Here is a 16,561-nt window from a genome sequence, read left to right on the forward strand (position 1 = left end):
CGTTGATATTCTGAGGTTGTCTTGGCAATCTTTAAAATACACTGTAAAATAATTTAATAAAGTGTGATTTACACTAGTCCCAATTACATTGTAGTTGTAGTTTCTTTTCCAGACCTTGTGGTGCATATCCAGTGAAGGATAGAGAGGTGGTTTGAAGACTATTGCCATCAACTAGTCTCACCAGTGCACAGTAGGAAGAGGAGCTCTTTATAACCACATGTAGCTGCATACTTCTATGAGCCAAGGACAAAATAGGCTGTAATCTTAATAAGAGACTACATTTAACTCATCAGTGGTCTGGAACAGAGTCAAAACAGCACAGCAGGCAGATAAATGAATCTATAAAACACTGAAGCTTAGACTATCTGGTTAAGTGTGCAAGCGGAAGTTACTCTCAATTTCAATATGGCAGTCAATTTACTTGACGTTCAATGGAAGGTAAAGCATCAAGAAAGATGCAACAATTTCCACATGCCTGTTTTGAGCTCTGTAAATAATTAACACAATGGGAATTGAAAACCTCCAGCCCAAAAAAAAAAAATTCCCCCCGCCCCCATCATCACTCATCTAAATGGGGCTAAAGGAATGTTTGTATTTTGCGCTTGTTAGCTCAGATAATAGTAGGCTTCAGGAAAGAGCCATGGAATCCTGTTGAGATGGGAGTTCAGAATTAAATTACAGCAGTTTATTGGGTTCAATGTGGGGCCGCCTGCTTGCTTATCTAACCTTCAGCAGCAACAAGAAGCTAAAGGTAAATAAACATGTCCAAATGGTCTGCAACACTGATGAAGACGGTGGGTCTAAATGTTTGTTTACCCAAGTGTGTTTCTGTATCAGACAGTATCTTATGAATCACTCCTGACCAGCGTGCTTACTAAAGCAATGTTCTTATTTGTTTATTTTCAGGAGGCCTTTCAGTGGCATGCTCCTGTATTTGTTATTGTATTTCTTTGTTTATATGCAGCATTCAATTTGGCCTGAGGCTGTTTTTCAGCCAGGGCTATTTTGATACAGATTATATTCTTACAATGTAAACAGGTTGATTCAACAGTAACTGACTCCTATCCCAGCAGACCCAGCTTCAGCATGAAGATCAGCATCTCTTAAGTAAAGTGTGGTTATGAAGAGCCTTGTGGACTTGGCAGCAATTGAAAAAGGTATTAGGCTACTCGTGATGTTATAGGTGATGCACTCCATAGAAAGTAGTAAGAAGTCAGTAACAAATCCCTCACCACAGCCACAAATTCAAATTAAAGCTGATGACTACGACATACATCAACTGTACGTACAGGAGAAGATAGGATAAGAAGTGAAGTGTTTAAATCTCCAGATATAGGCAAAAATGTAAGTGTGACATACAGATGAATGGATGAACGGACAGACAGACATTCCTACATGCACAGAATCGAATACTCTCAGTCACTAAATTATATTAATACCAAGTTCATGACAATTAGATAAGCGGTTCAACAATGTGAACTGTGACATACAATACGTACTGTACATACGCCTTCACTATTTCATCAGCAGCTGGGGGTAATAATTTAATGATTGGATAGCCAACCTGGCTTTAACTGGCTAAAAACATGTCATCCACGGCTAACACAGATAATATCTTGCGTGTTTGTTAGAACTGCTTCCTGCAACATTGCTTTTTAGCCCCCAAGATGTCTTTATCACCACGGTGTAGAAAAGTTCAAACTGTGTGAATAAACTGTATTCAGAACTCTGGAACAGTTTCTCTCAAAAACAATAAAATAAAATTAAAAAATGAAAGTATTTGCCACATAAATAAAATGAACACTTGCAGGCTGAAAAGATTTTGCTATTTTTTTTTTTTTTTTTTTTAAACAAACCAAAACATACATTTTAAATACAGAGTCTGATAATCCCGGAACCTGTACTTTAAGATTTTCTAAAGATAAATATAAATAAAACTTAAGCTTAAACATACAAACATTATATCCCTGTTATTCTACTAGACGGGGGATTAAAACAGGAAAGACAGTGGCTTATATAATTGATTGTGGTATTTAGGAAAATGAAACAGCTAAAATGCTAATTCTTCAGCTAACCATACTGGTGCATATTTAAAAAAAAAACCCTGAACAGATAATAGGCACATGCATTATTATGCTGCGACACACCCATATTTGTTTAATTGAATTGTCACTTTCAACATGTATGCCGACAAAGCATCAGGAATGATGTGGTGGACACGGTAAGTGAGAGATACATTGAGATCCCAGGACAGTGAAGTAAGAACTTTCAGATAAAATGATCACCTTACAGTATAAACCTGGATCTGGATAATAATAATAATAATAATAATAATAATAATAATAATAATAATAATAATAATAATAATAATGTGACATCACTAGCTTTCTGCCCTTTCTTTGTTCAGGTTTATTTTAACAGCCCTCTGAAACGTTCCCAGAACTGCACCACACTCACTGCAGCACTAATCTGCACCAGAAGTCTCCACCTCACTGCTGCGGTTCCCATTCCTACCACAAGGGGTCCCCGCTACACACTTTTAAGAGATAAAAAAAGGACATCTCTCTGGCTCAAAACTGATTGAAATTGAAAACTAACAGGGACAGCCAGCCCGGTAGTGTGCTGCTGACTGCCTCCTCCAAATGTTTTATATCCTCAGGCTTCTCATTTCAAGAAACTAACAGATTCCAGAACAAGGAATGTGGGAGATGTTAGCCGACAGAAACCACTGTGACAGCCAGCGCAGTGTTAGCTTTGAATCTCAGTTGTAGCCTTTCGTGAGGTCTGAGGTGTACTGGTATGATTTAGACCAGTCACAATGTGAACTGCCAAATCTTTATGTACTGTAGTTTAGATAAGAGAGCTAAGAAAAATAAATCATCAGGAGTTACAAAGGCAACATGTATGTTAATAACTTATGTCCACACATTTTGATACTCTCAAGCTAAAAAAAAAAAAATTCCCAATCCAGTTTCATTACTTGATTACGACTTTTATAGATTTAAATATGAATTTACAAGCTGAAATGATTCGTGAGAGATTAACAGTTGTAAGTGCTAAGGTTAAGGCTTGCAAACTGATGCAATCTCCTCTCCCTGGGATGCTTAATTGCAGCTGCTGGGGGAGGGGTGGGGGGGCAGTTTGCAGAATTTCAATAGTGTCTCTGACCAATTCATATAAATGCTACAAGATGCTCCAGTTCATTAGTGAGCATGTAAAAACCTGCTGGTTGTAGTTGGAGCATTAGGATTCCGGAGATGTTCACGTGTTGCCCTAGTGTGAGTGGTAACCAACCTGCCAACCTGAACCCCACAGCAGTGCAGGGACAGGGGAACCTGGTACAGAGAGCCCCCAGGCAGCTACAAACGCCAGCCCTAAGCATTGGAAAGTCAGAGAGACTCTGGGTGCGAGTGTGCCCTTCCAAATTACAGACAAAAGTGCAACAGCTACTTGAAAGCGGAAAGAAAAACCTTCCGTCCAAGTAAAAACAACATCTGATAAACGTCTAATGAAAAGGAAAAATGTTGTAATCCTTTAAAATACTCGGCTACTACAAGCTGAAATCTGGACATCTGAACAGATTGTACACTGTACGGACAGGGACATGACAAAGTTGTTCATTTAAAGTGCGAGTGCTAGACTTTGTTTAATTTTCTAACCATTAAAACTTTAACATTAAATGTTGGTGACCACTCAGATAACTCATATTTAGAAGCACTTTCAAATAAATGACTACAATATTAATGAGCATAAGACTACTTGTGTCTGCTGAGCATATGGAATATGAATACATACTGCATATTATTAACCTTACTACTGTATGAACTCCAAGAGCATTATCTAGATTTCAGAGTGATGTTTCTAATAACCGTTAAACACTTGTTAAAAATGCTGACTGTGTAATCTTTGAATAACGTTTCAATGATTAAACCCTTAACTTTAAGACCCCCTAATAAAGTGTTGTTTTCACTCTCAACACAGTATGGTGTAACTTCTGTCTGTTCCTGTGTGATGATCACCTCAGGTGTGTGGTATGAAGAGAGTTTAAACTTGAAATATTTTCAAATAAAAAATTTAAAAAAACTGTTCCTATCCTAGAATTATAAATGACTGTAGATGAGGCTGTTTAAATCAGGAGTTATTAGCAGTTGTAAGTATTAGGATTAGGCTAAATTACTGAAACTAAATAAAAAAAAAGAATTACAAATGACTATCAAACTGATATCATGCAAAGGAAAGCAATACACAAAGAACATCTGAAATGAATAACACACGTTCAGCTATGCAGAAAAGTGTTCATTTGACAAGATTTTACAAGTATTTTACTCCAGAGATATTTCTTTATCATCACTGTCTCCCACATTGCCTCTTACCTGCGGACCACCATCTTGAGAATCCTGTAGGATCCCTTGATGAGAACGAGGGCTTCCTGTCTCGAGCCGTACAGTGCAGAGCTGTTGATGCTCACCAGCTCGTCCCCGACTCCCAGCTTCTTTGACAAGGCAGCCTTCCCTCCATCCTCAATCTGAAAGGCAGGTACCAGACATTACAAAGCACACAGAAAGACACACACGTTTGCGTTCCTATATTTGAATTTACTATTTCTAACTCCAGTCAGACAAAACTCCACACCGGGTGAAAGTCGACAACAAAATAAATATTTTGGCTTTTTTTAATTTTTAAAGGCATATTTAGTTCTTAAAAAAGGTGTTTTACAAAGTGGGGGTGTCCCCACAATGTCGTATTTTCAGGAATTACTATCTTTGTGGGGACATTTTCTCAAATTTTGTCCGCACATTGATAGTAATACCTGCCCACACACATAGTGTGTGTTTCGAATTATTACATTTAAATGTACTCACTTGACATATTTATGATAAGTAGCAGGCCAAACTGTAAATCACAAATTGGGCTAATATCTAGAATACTGTCTGAAGCAGTGAAATACAGTAAGAAACAAAATACTATATAGTAATTGTTACTGCACTAAAATATTCAATAGAGCAGATTTAGAAACACTAAAAAAGAAACCTAATACATTCAAAGATAAACGTTTCAACTGGAAGTCTCTCAATGTCTTCCTCTTAGTATTTCTAAAATATTCAACAGTATAGGCTTTTTTCTGTGGCAGTTCCATTTGAAAGTCAGTCTTCAAGGAGATCAAAGTGCCTACTCTTTACACAAGGAGATCACATTATGGCATGGATGGAATTTCCCCAGGGTGAAAACAACAAGAACACTATTTTTTCTATTAAGCAATGTTCCCAGTCGAGTTAGCATGTAACATTTACAATCAAACGCAGCCCTCTGCCATTGAAGTCAATGTCTGAGGTTTCCACACTAATCTTGGGGCCAATATGTTTCCCATCTGTGCTCCTTGTCCTACATGAGTAATGACTAACGTTTGCGAAAGCTTTATAGTTCTGTATGTTATGCTTGAAGCAAACTGATTCAGAAACTTGGAAAAAAAACATTGTTTTCTGATAAAAAATAAATGGAACAGTCCCCAAATCCAGAAATGACCCTCTCAGAATAAAGAAGGAATACAGGTTTGCTTCCTTGGTTCTCCTTTAAGTACTTTGTTTGGTACGCTATCAGCTGGTGTCATCGACCTTGATTAACACTAATCTTGAACAACTTCAACATTACAAAATTAGTGCTAAAGCTGTCTGCGAAATGTATGTGCAATTTATACAGAGCTCTAGGTCATTTCAGCCAATCGGTGCACACATTGCCATTCCTTGAGCACAGAACCAACCCTAACCATGTAGTTCTACTGCTAAAGGGGTCATTATTAGTTAGAGGAATTCAGGAATTTTTGCCAGCAGCCTTGTCCAATGTCAGCAAAGTGGCACCTGTGAGGGCGCTGTGTAAAGGGAACAGAGTGCCCTGGACTGGATGGCCAGACAATTCATTCCCAGGGTTAGGCGGAAGTTGGCCATCTAGAAAGGGGGCGGAGCTAAGGTACACTAAATAATCGACCCGGAAGGTAAACGATGTGGCAGACGCAGACTGGAGGAGCGGTTGCAATCGTTAACCAAGGGGTAATTATTGACGTTATACAAGGGGACGTAGCGAAGTGATCTGTTCCTTTGTTATGGTTAACGCTAAACTGGAAGGAGATCCATATTGTAATCGTGAGTGTTTTGTTTCTTTTTCATGTCTAAAAACTGTTTGTTTGTTGTTATTAGATGGCCAACACGATCCGGAGCTGTCGCTAAAGGCCAGCACCAAACCCGGACAACATTGCACTTATGTCACGATTAACTGTATTTGCACCACGAGCACTACAGCACTCACTGTGGACTTGTGATCGTGTTTGTGTTACATGTGGGCGTTTAAAGATCGGGACTATTATTTCGGGGCCAACCCATGGATTACAACAGAGCAATACGCAAACCATTGTGTATTGTCTGTTCTCATTACTGTTTGTCACCAGACTTTGGATTGCAAAAATAAAAACACCATTGCACCTGCATTACCGTTGTCTGACTGTTTATTGTTCACCGGAGCACTCCTGCACCTGCACACTGTTAACCACTTTGCCACAATCCTCCATAGAGGAGAATCCATGTATGTAGTGCTGTAGTTATTCCATGAATGAGAATAGTTGAATAACCCACAAGCCCCCAAAGGGTAGAGTGGGTTGGTAACGGCTCTCCTCATGAGTGAAATAACCACAGCCCTGCATCAACATTCCTGGACTATTACTGTTGCATAACAAGAACAATGTGTAGAAAATTAGGTATGCTTAAACTTCAAATAAAAAACAGAACTGTAAGTTTTCTTTTCTAAGATCAAGCTCTGCATCTGCTTGGCAACTCGTAATTTGGAACAGTACAATTCAACCAGTCGTGGGATTGGAATGAACTAATTATTCCAAAATGAGAAATACGATATGTATTTCACCCAGCTCCACCAAAAGTTATTCGATGCTGGCAGTTATCCTCTCCTCCATGTGAAGAGCCCTGAAACTGAACTGCTGATACAGCTATCACACACAGGATTAATCTACCAAGCGTCAGCCCGCCCCACAAAGCTCAGTTTTTGCTTGTAAACTTTTTGTAACACTGCGTTAAATGGGTCACTCGTGGATAAGAGCAAGGAAGAAAAAGAAAAAGAAAAAGTTCCGTTCACAGTAGCCCAGTGAGAATAATCAGCTATTTCACAAAGCAAAAAAGAAAATCCTGTAGCTTCTAATCCACACACAGTCTCAGAGGTATTAGGCGACCCCCCGTGTGTTAACCACATTCAGAAGATTTTCCTCCATCAAACGAAAACAAGGTATTTATTTATTTAAGCAGCATGGGTGAAGAGCCTTCAATTGGCAACGAATCCAACTGCGCAGCGGTTGGTTAGTGAGACGTTTTGGACTTGGAAGTTGCAAATGAGTCTTAGTCTGGACAGCCCTCACAAATCACCAGAAGATACGCACAGGCTGTCTCAGTTTCTAAACAATTTATTCTTGTAGCCTGGTTGATCTCAAGTGTTTCCTTACCTCTGTCCTACATCTATCTCCACTTAGTTTCCAACTGTGTCCTCTGGTCCTGCTTTCTGTGCTGCACTTAAAGGATTGGCTAGGGTTAACTTGGTCAGCTCCTTTTAGGCTTTTGTAGACTTCAATTAAGCCTCCCTTAATTCTTGTTTGCTCTAGGCCAATGACATTCAGTTCCCTTGTAGCTCATTCCTTTATGCCCTGGGATTAGTTTGGTTGTCTTTGTTGGACTTTCTCCAAGGCCGCACTCTCTTTTGTGGTAACGTGATGACCAGAACTGAGCACAGGTGTGGTCTCAGCAGTGTGTTACACTGTACAACCTCACCTTGAAACCTTTAATCTGTACTCACTTTTAACAACACAGGCCTACTTTCTTTTGGTGTCATTTTTAACTTGAGTCACGGGGCCGCACTGAAAATTAGCAGTTGTGTTGAGTGTGTTTTGTCCAGGCAGGCCAGCCCTGGCACTGTATATTTATATGAATGGAAAAAACAAGAGATGCAGAACAGAAAATAGCCTGCAATTTCCTTACAGTGCGACCAATGTTAAATTGGGATCCAGCTGAACATAGCAACTCTTGTGTTTTTTTAGCACTCTCAAACTGAGGCACACCCTGTTCCAAGCATTTCACAGCTTCTGTCCCTTCCTGGCATCACTGCGTCACCCAGCAGGATACAGAAACACTGTGCTTTCTGTCTAGTGTAAGCTGAGTCTCCCACTCCCTGACCCCAAATTATAAAACAACAACAACAGCTTAAAATGCAGTTTATGGCTTTTATTTGAAATAAACACCACTTCACCTCTCCGTACACCATGATAAAAATATGTTGGTTTGCTGTAGCACTGCCCATCATTTTCACACCTACCCAAATATCTTTTCACGTACATATGAAAACAGAAATCCGAGGTTACAGTGAACACACAGTATGTTAGGGGTGGCTCGAATTGTTTCTGCAAAGTTGACTGTCAAGATGAAGTCAAACTGGAAACAGATTCACAATACCCTTCCGCAAGTATTCAGCTGTCCCAATTGCTGTTTAAGGACAGTGTATAAAAAAGTGGCAACCATTATACTGTTAGGCTTCAAAAAAAAAAACAACAAAAAAAAAAAAAACACAACAACGCAACTTTTACAATAGTGGCAGGAGTGACTGTGACAGTACTGGGTAGATGGAATGCATTGGAAGTTTTCTCTCTAGAGCCAAAGTCGTTGGCCACTGTCTTTAGTTCAGTTCTGTGCAGTAAAGATTCTCCCAGTCTGGAGATCGCAGACCACAGATATCAAATTACACCACGGGTGCTGTTTACAGTGCAGACATTATTCAATCCACCAGCAGTGTGCTACAACAGACATTCCCCTGATCTTTGGCAGTTAATAAGGATGATTCAATAAGTGGAACAGTTGCTTTTCGCTCCACTTCAGAGTTCGCCAATTGTTTTGAGCCAAGAAGCACTATATATGACGTATATATATGTAGAACCTTCTAAGTGTTTCCTTAGCTGTATGTCCCCCCTAACATGTGGTAAAACTTTACACTCAAGTAAAAGTTTAGAACACTGTCTAGTCACAAAGGTGCTTGAATTCAGATACATAGCACAACCAATCTGATGGATAAACACCAGGTAAAGTGTCTGATAACATTTCCACAACGCAAAGGGAAACCATTTTACTCCGGCGGAGGCATTGAGACCAATGTCACTGCACTCAGAATCTTTGTAAACCATGTTTTATTGCTGCTGATCCAGCAAGTAGACAAATTGCAACATTTTTCTCCCTATTTGATGGATGTTTTACTGTAATTAAGAATGGCTTTGTAATGTGCTGCAATTATGTGGGTTTGACGAGAGATCTGACATTTGAAATCCTGATGCAGCCAATGCTTTTAAACAGAGATGGCAACAAACAAAAACAAATGCAAATAACTCAAAAACAACAACACAGGCTCCCTGGCCTAGCACAATACTCATTGTAATTCTGTAAGTACTGCTGATTAGGACATTCAGAACACAACACGTTAACTAATCTAATCTCTATATGGTAAATAAAAAGTTCATTAGACAATTAAAATGTGCATCAACATACTGGAGTCAGTCTGTCAAAGTATTGTATGTATTAGAAAGAAGGCATCCACTCACTCATTTAATACGAAACTCATTAACAGCAACTGAAAGAAAACAGTTGGTAGGAACACAACCAAGCCTTGCTTGCTTTAAACAGAAAGTAGAATGGTACAATGTTATTTTCTGCTTGTTTTCAAACACTGACTGCGACACTAGCTGAAATACAGAGTACAAATCAAATGTGGTTATGTACTGTGTCCAATCTGGTCACCACAGTACCAAAAGGACATTGTGGCCATGGAGAGAGTCCAAAGATGGGCAACTAGATGAATCCCAGGACTTCAAGGAATGCTCTATGAAGACAGACTGAAAGGACAGAATGTTTTTAGCCCGTAATAAAAGATGAATTAGGGGAAGTTCACTGAAGTCTTTAAAATCTTAAAAGTATTTGACAAAGTTAAGCCGAACCAATATTTTAAGTGAAGCACAGAAATTAAGACCGGAGGACAGAGTTGGAAATTAAGCGGAAATAGACTTGGGTCCTTTAAGCCCCGACTTGACAAGCTTTTGAGATCAATCAGCTACTTGGAACCGGATAAACACATAGGTGTATTTTACAAAGGGGACACGCCCCCTCACTGTTTCAGTGATGGGGAAATGTCCTGCTCACACTGTAGCAGTACTAACACTTTACAGTACTAGCATCATTTTAATAGCAAAACTGTATTTATCTGACTTATTTCAATTGTGGGGAAACCTCAATGTAGTTCAGGGGCAATTCTCATCCCTCTCATTAAATCTGCCACACTCGCTCTAGCGCTCAACGCTGCCTCAGGGGCTGGTTGTACTAAAGGGATCTGATTCTGGATCCAGGTTCTGATCCGAGCGGGGCTTCCGTGCTCTTCGAAGACTAAAGTCATGGCTTCATAATTCCATGACTCAGAAACGACTGAATAATATAGCTATTTGCCACACTCATCAAAACAAGAATACTGCCGAGGCAAACATATTACTTGCACATAGGGATAACACATACTTACAAATGTTGTAGAACAAACATATTTTTTTGATCATATTCTTAAAAATGTTGTGAAATAAAATATATTTTGAAAACATGCAATAAGGTTCATAGGAAAAGCAGCAAATGATTACAGCACTGAGGACAGTCAAAGCCTGAGGCGTCTAGGAGTCCCAGAAGTAGCCAATCACTCCTTGCCCATGACTCGTGTCTTCATTGTCCAAGCACTCTTTATTTGACCTCTTGCAGAACCTCTTGCAGCACTGAGATAACTGCAAAGAGCAATCACATGTTGGTCTTAATAGCTTGGCAAAAAAATACCATTGAAAATACAAATACACGTTTACCGAATGCGTTTGTCTTTAGTAAATGTGAAATTTACTAAATGATGGCCTTCCATATCAGGTAAGATATACAGGAACTACAATCACATCAAAACGATTCCTGTATTTAAAGTTAAGACAGCAGTGACATGTTCTAATCTCACTGGAATCACCCGGTGGGTGATTTATTACTGCAGAGGCTAATCAACACTTCCCCTGAGCAGCAGAGTGCAATCACGTTGGGACAATAGGTATGTCAAGGAGATAGTCTGATGTGCTCCCAGTGCGGTCTACAATTACTCATTTCTTGGCAGGAGAGAGATTTCCTTCCCTTTCCTCCAGATTTAGATCCCCAGTCTCAATCTCCAGCTGACATGCTTTGTGCAAGATAAGTACCACTTGGACAAATCCCAGCCTAGAATTTATTGCTCTTCTAAACTCACCATTTTCTTTTTCAGAGTTTGTAGCAACTATTGCTGAAAAAATGCACCACACACAGAGACTAGTTGGCCAAGTAGACAATGGCTATCACACAAACCCAGCACGGACTACCTGAATCTCATCTGCATTTAATAACTCAGCGGAATGCAGGAATGACCCATGAGTCCTATACTACTGTCATATTAAATCCCAGCATGAAATTGAAGCCTTGCAGATCTACAGTAGATGAACACGTTTCCTCATTTCTTTGACAATTGGTTCTTGTTGCTGTAAATCCCACCTCGTCAATCACTCAACACACCATTCAGCCTGGCACAGCTCTGACACACCTACACAAAAACTGTATTACGAAGCTCCCCTCGGAAAGGGCAGGCCGGGCACTCTTGCAAAGTTTCCATGAAGAGGGATACACACATTAACACAGGGCTTATCTAGTACCAGGACCCATCTATTTGTACTGTTTTAGTCTGGGGTTTTATTCTTAAAAGGACAAGGTGACACAGTGGGTTAGTTTACAAGGTCACATATGAAATGCATTAGGCAGTCAGTGGACAGCAGTAAACATTAAAAAGCACAATTGGAGGTCCGACAGGGAGTAGCAATGAGAAATGTATAGGGGTGAATTGTGAATCTTTACAGTATACATTGTATCATAATAGATGTAGTGTTTATATCATGATACAAGCCCAAAAGCACCTCATAGCTCAGTAGGTCACCAAACTGTTTATAGCTGGTATCTCCCTATTTATTTTTGTCTTTTAACAAAATGATCCATCTTTTAATAATCTTATTATTCATCACACAAATAGCCCATCACATATATCGGGATACATTCTGTATTGTGACCTGATCGTGATACGGATCATATCGTGACATTTGTATCATTACAAGTGGAGTCCCCAAATGATGAGAAGCATGATTCTCACCGCTATGGTTTTGAAAGAGACTGATCAACGACAATACACAATGCAAGATCCAATAAAACAGGGCATTTCCTGTAAAATGTTTAGTTTAGGATTTTCATTTTCGTTTAACATTTTAAACTTTTACAGCCTTGGGATTAAGTCTAAAAAATATAGTTTAAATACCTGTGCTAAGGTTGGGAAAAAGGCTGTGCATTACATCACATACAATAAGATGATCCAGTCATTAATTTACCAGGGGGAAATAAATCTGGAAACTATAAACAGAATACAGACAAGTTAAACCAGGCACTAACTCGTTCCTTACTGGGAGTAAAAACAGAGAGCGGTAAATAAACACTTCCAAACAGAAATGACCATTTGCAGAATCGAGCTCCACTACGTACTGTAGTGATGAATGTTCTGCTGATAAAGTGGTTTACACTGGTCCCAGAGGAAAGTACCACAGATTAGGTATCAGCAATCGCAAGCTCACAGCCAAACTCCCACACTCAGGTCAGGACAGAAATAGGCCGAATGAGAGAAGCCTTGGCACACCTAATATCTCAACTAGAAATGAGTGCTTTAACAAAAACAAGTATGTCAGTAGCATCCAATCCCAGCCACTGCTGTGAAATCAGAATTCAGAGCTTTCAGTACGATGAAAACGTTGATGGCCATGACATATCTTAAAAGTATGTACAGAACTGGATCATATGAAAAGCACCTCTCCAGATGTATGCAACAATGTAAATGCGACATACAGAACAGACGTACGGACAAACAGATACAGCAGGCGTTAATAAGGCAGTCTCCATCCATCTGTGATTAAGTCATTTATGTAGCTGTTTAATTCCTTATGGAGATACTCAAATGTTACAATGTGTGATGCCAAACCTAATATTAAAACAAGTGTGTGAGCAATATACACCCTCTTCCATGGCTATCAATTCTAAATTAGATCTATCAGTGTAATGAGAAGTTCAGGATAGTGATGTATACAACAGTATGTACAGAATAATATAGAATAAAAATGGCAATAAATAAATAGACAATTTAATGTATGGTATTGATTATATATATTCATTCAAATGACTGATTTACAGTATGTGGAAGATGCATGTAAAAATGGGTGTTTGCAGGGGGATAAGGTTCATAAAACTACCTTAGATAGAGGAAGGGTCTGCATGCACATGTATTTTAAAGTTCCTAGGTTTAATTTAAGTGCTGCAATAAACAATGTGGCCACTACTCCATAGTTCCCAAGATTAAACCAGCTTTTCTGTGATTATTAGTGGGTGTACCAAACCTACGACACAGCCCCTTAGCTGGGACTGTAACAGTGCTGGGAAGCAGCTTTATGCTCTTTCATGAGGGAGGTTTTGTGGCTAATTCAAAAGAAAAAAATACATTGAAAAGAAAAAAAAAAAAAAGATGTGCATGGAAAGAAATCACAGAATTTCATACAAAACCGAGTCACGAACAACACATAATGAGGAACATATGCGCTACAGTATGTATTATATAGCATATATAATTTGATGATTCATTTAGGTCCACAAAAGATGCCAGGAGGCCTCTCTTCCTGTCTCGAAGGAATCAGCAGAGATGCCAGCTGGGAGGATGGCCTCGTCTTCAAGTAATTGTAGCTAACAAAACAGTTCCATGGATTTTCTCTGCTGTACACAACTATTCAGTATACAGGTCTTAAAATGTGCAGTTTTGAAAGAAACACGTTTTTTGCAAACTTGACTTATTTTGAAACATGACATCTGGTTGTATCTCTGTTCGCAAGCCACGCTTTTAGATGGTCCAATCAGCTTCCCCTACCGACTGACATGCTTTCAACGAGTAACATGGTTTGACCCCGAAGACACTGCTGGGGTGAAATTACCAAAGAAGTAAAGTAGTAACAGACTTCCTGGAAGTCAATGCAAGGCAAGGGAAGGGAAGGGAAGCAAACCAAGACCTTCTTTAATCTAGTGTAGTACCAGATGTCTGTTTTAAAATGAACATGTTTGCTAGAACATGTGTTTCTTTCAAAACTGCACATTTGAGACTTTTGTAGCCAATGAAAGTGCACATTGGGTACTGTAAGATTGTGGATATTATTTGGTTAGCTACAATTCATTTCAGAACTAGGGTGAGACCACAACAACGTTTCATTCAATTACAACAGACTTGAATTGGAATACCATTAAGAGACAATAATGGAGAAGTTTCCCAATATTTACTTGTGCTTGGTGAGCAAAATGAGTCGTCCTATAGCCAAGCTGGGACACGGCTTCAGTGACGTGGGGAAAGCCTTGGGAATCCAAAAAACAAATGGCTGCAACCAACATAGAAAAACCTTTCTGTATGCTGATTACATAAAATGATCACCCCCTTGTTTGGCAGACTGAATTCCGTGCAACATAAACCTCAGCCATAAAAAAAAAGCAATTCATGCCTTATTCATTCATTCACTGAAATGTGTTTACGAATTATAGTCTACAAAGCCAGCCTTGCACGAAGCACATAGATATTGCATGAACACAAGCTACTCTACGGAAGAGAAGGACTTCTTGTTTGAGGGCAATCGAAGATAAAACAAGCCAGAAATTACTCCAACCACAGTGCCTTGTCCCGTCATGAGAGTGCATTTTCTGTACAGTAAAGGCACAGAAGTCTCTGTCCAGGTCGGTGTTTCTATGCAGTTGTTTGGTCTGTAGTAAGGCTGAGCTGTGTTCAGTCCTTTCACGTTGAATGGCCATAGTCTACAAAATCCCCCAATGTTTGAAGGTTACAAGTTTTGTACAAAGATATTGGGACTTATTGGCTCCTATCGGACATTATTATGAATCTTACCAAATACAAAAGGAAAAATGGTTCAGCAGGGTTTTTCTAAATTCTTAGAATTAGAAACATGTATGCAATGGGAGTTTTATTTCTAACCCTGGAAGACATGAATGCTACAAAACGTTGTTGAGACGACGCACCTAATACCCTTCCTGAATATCCTCCTCAAAGACACCGACAAAAAGACGCTTCTAGTCAAAATAACTTATCAGAGAGTTTTCATATCCAAGGCGCACACACTTCACAAGATATTGCAGAACAGGAAAAAAAACAAGAACTTAAAACTACTTTTGAATATACCTTACAACATGATAATAAATACTGCATGTAACACTGAGCATCGTGCACCTTGTTGTGGAAGTATCCACCACGGGTATGGTTGTTTACAAAGTGGCATTTGTGGCACAAGCCTCTCCCAGAGGTAGAAGCTGTGGCAGCAAACAGCATGCACTGGCATTAAATACATTGCTGGGTAGCTGTTAGCATAAAATAGACGTGTTAGCTGACCTTGATAGAGAACTCTACTGAGGCGTTTGAGCTTTGCAAAAATAAGAGCATTCACTTTTTAAAAGACAATGGTTTTAAACAACTAAAAAAAAAACAATGAATAAAAGCAGTCCCATAAATTAATATTTGGCATGAGGCAACAGTTGCCCTTTTAATAGATTGAAGCCACCTTGCTATAAGTCTTGCTCACATTAACATTTTGTAGAAACACAGCACAGCACTGTATTGTCCAGCCAAGCGCAACATTGCAAAGCGTATCTGAAGACTTGATTGCTGTTAGGAAAGTGTTTAACTGTAATGATGTAATGGAGAAAAATTCTCATTAATTCTGCAGTGTGTTAATAATTTAAAGAACTCATTTACAATTAGAGAACTGTTTAACCTTTAAAAGAAAACACAAGCATCCTAGCGCGTTACTGCTGAGCGCTCAATCACCTGACAAAACAAATATGTAATTCTCTCCCAGAGCAGAGAATGAAATAGCAGCTCTGTGCTGTGTCTCATCTGAACCACACCTAATGTTTCCAGCAGGGTATTTAGTTTGTTTAGGCACTTTGTTTTAGGTGACAGTGCATTGACTTACAATGGAGACTTTGTATGAGCTGAAACTAATCACTCATTGGTCTCTGAAGACCGGCTGAGGAAAAATTGGTCATTAAGGCTCATAAAAATAATTTGTTCTCCTAATTATTTCACATAAAACTGGGGAGGTCAGGAGGGGTCCATTTACAGCATTATTTTTAGATGTCATGAGAAATTTGTCATTAGCCCTCATAAAAAATATTTCCTTTTAATTTATAAAATAAAAAAGAAAACTGTATTTTTTTTTTTTTTACTTGGTCATAAAATTTGCCACACCTTATATTATAAAGGCGCATTTGGCACTTTCTTCAGTATTAGTAGTTTTACATGTATCATGGTGCGGTGCTTGATACAGACGATGCTGGGGACACCCTGAAGGTATCTGACAATGTCA

General features: G+C 39.1%; 1 protein-coding gene across 1 annotated transcript in view; it reads right to left on the bottom strand.

Moving 5' to 3' along the window:
- Positions 1–16,561, bottom strand: part of LOC117430800 (protein Shroom4-like) — a 53,512-nt gene that overhangs the window by 27,353 nt on the left and 9,598 nt on the right. The window contains exon 2 of the mRNA XM_059000880.1: positions 4,374–4,525. Coding sequence (XP_058856863.1) covers positions 4,374–4,525 — 152 coding nt within the window. The remainder of the gene's footprint in view (positions 1–4,373; positions 4,526–16,561) is intronic.

Source organism: Acipenser ruthenus, chromosome 26 (assembly GCF_902713425.1).
Source record: "Acipenser ruthenus chromosome 26, fAciRut3.2 maternal haplotype, whole genome shotgun sequence".
Lineage (NCBI taxonomy): Eukaryota > Metazoa > Chordata > Actinopteri > Acipenseriformes > Acipenseridae > Acipenser > Acipenser ruthenus.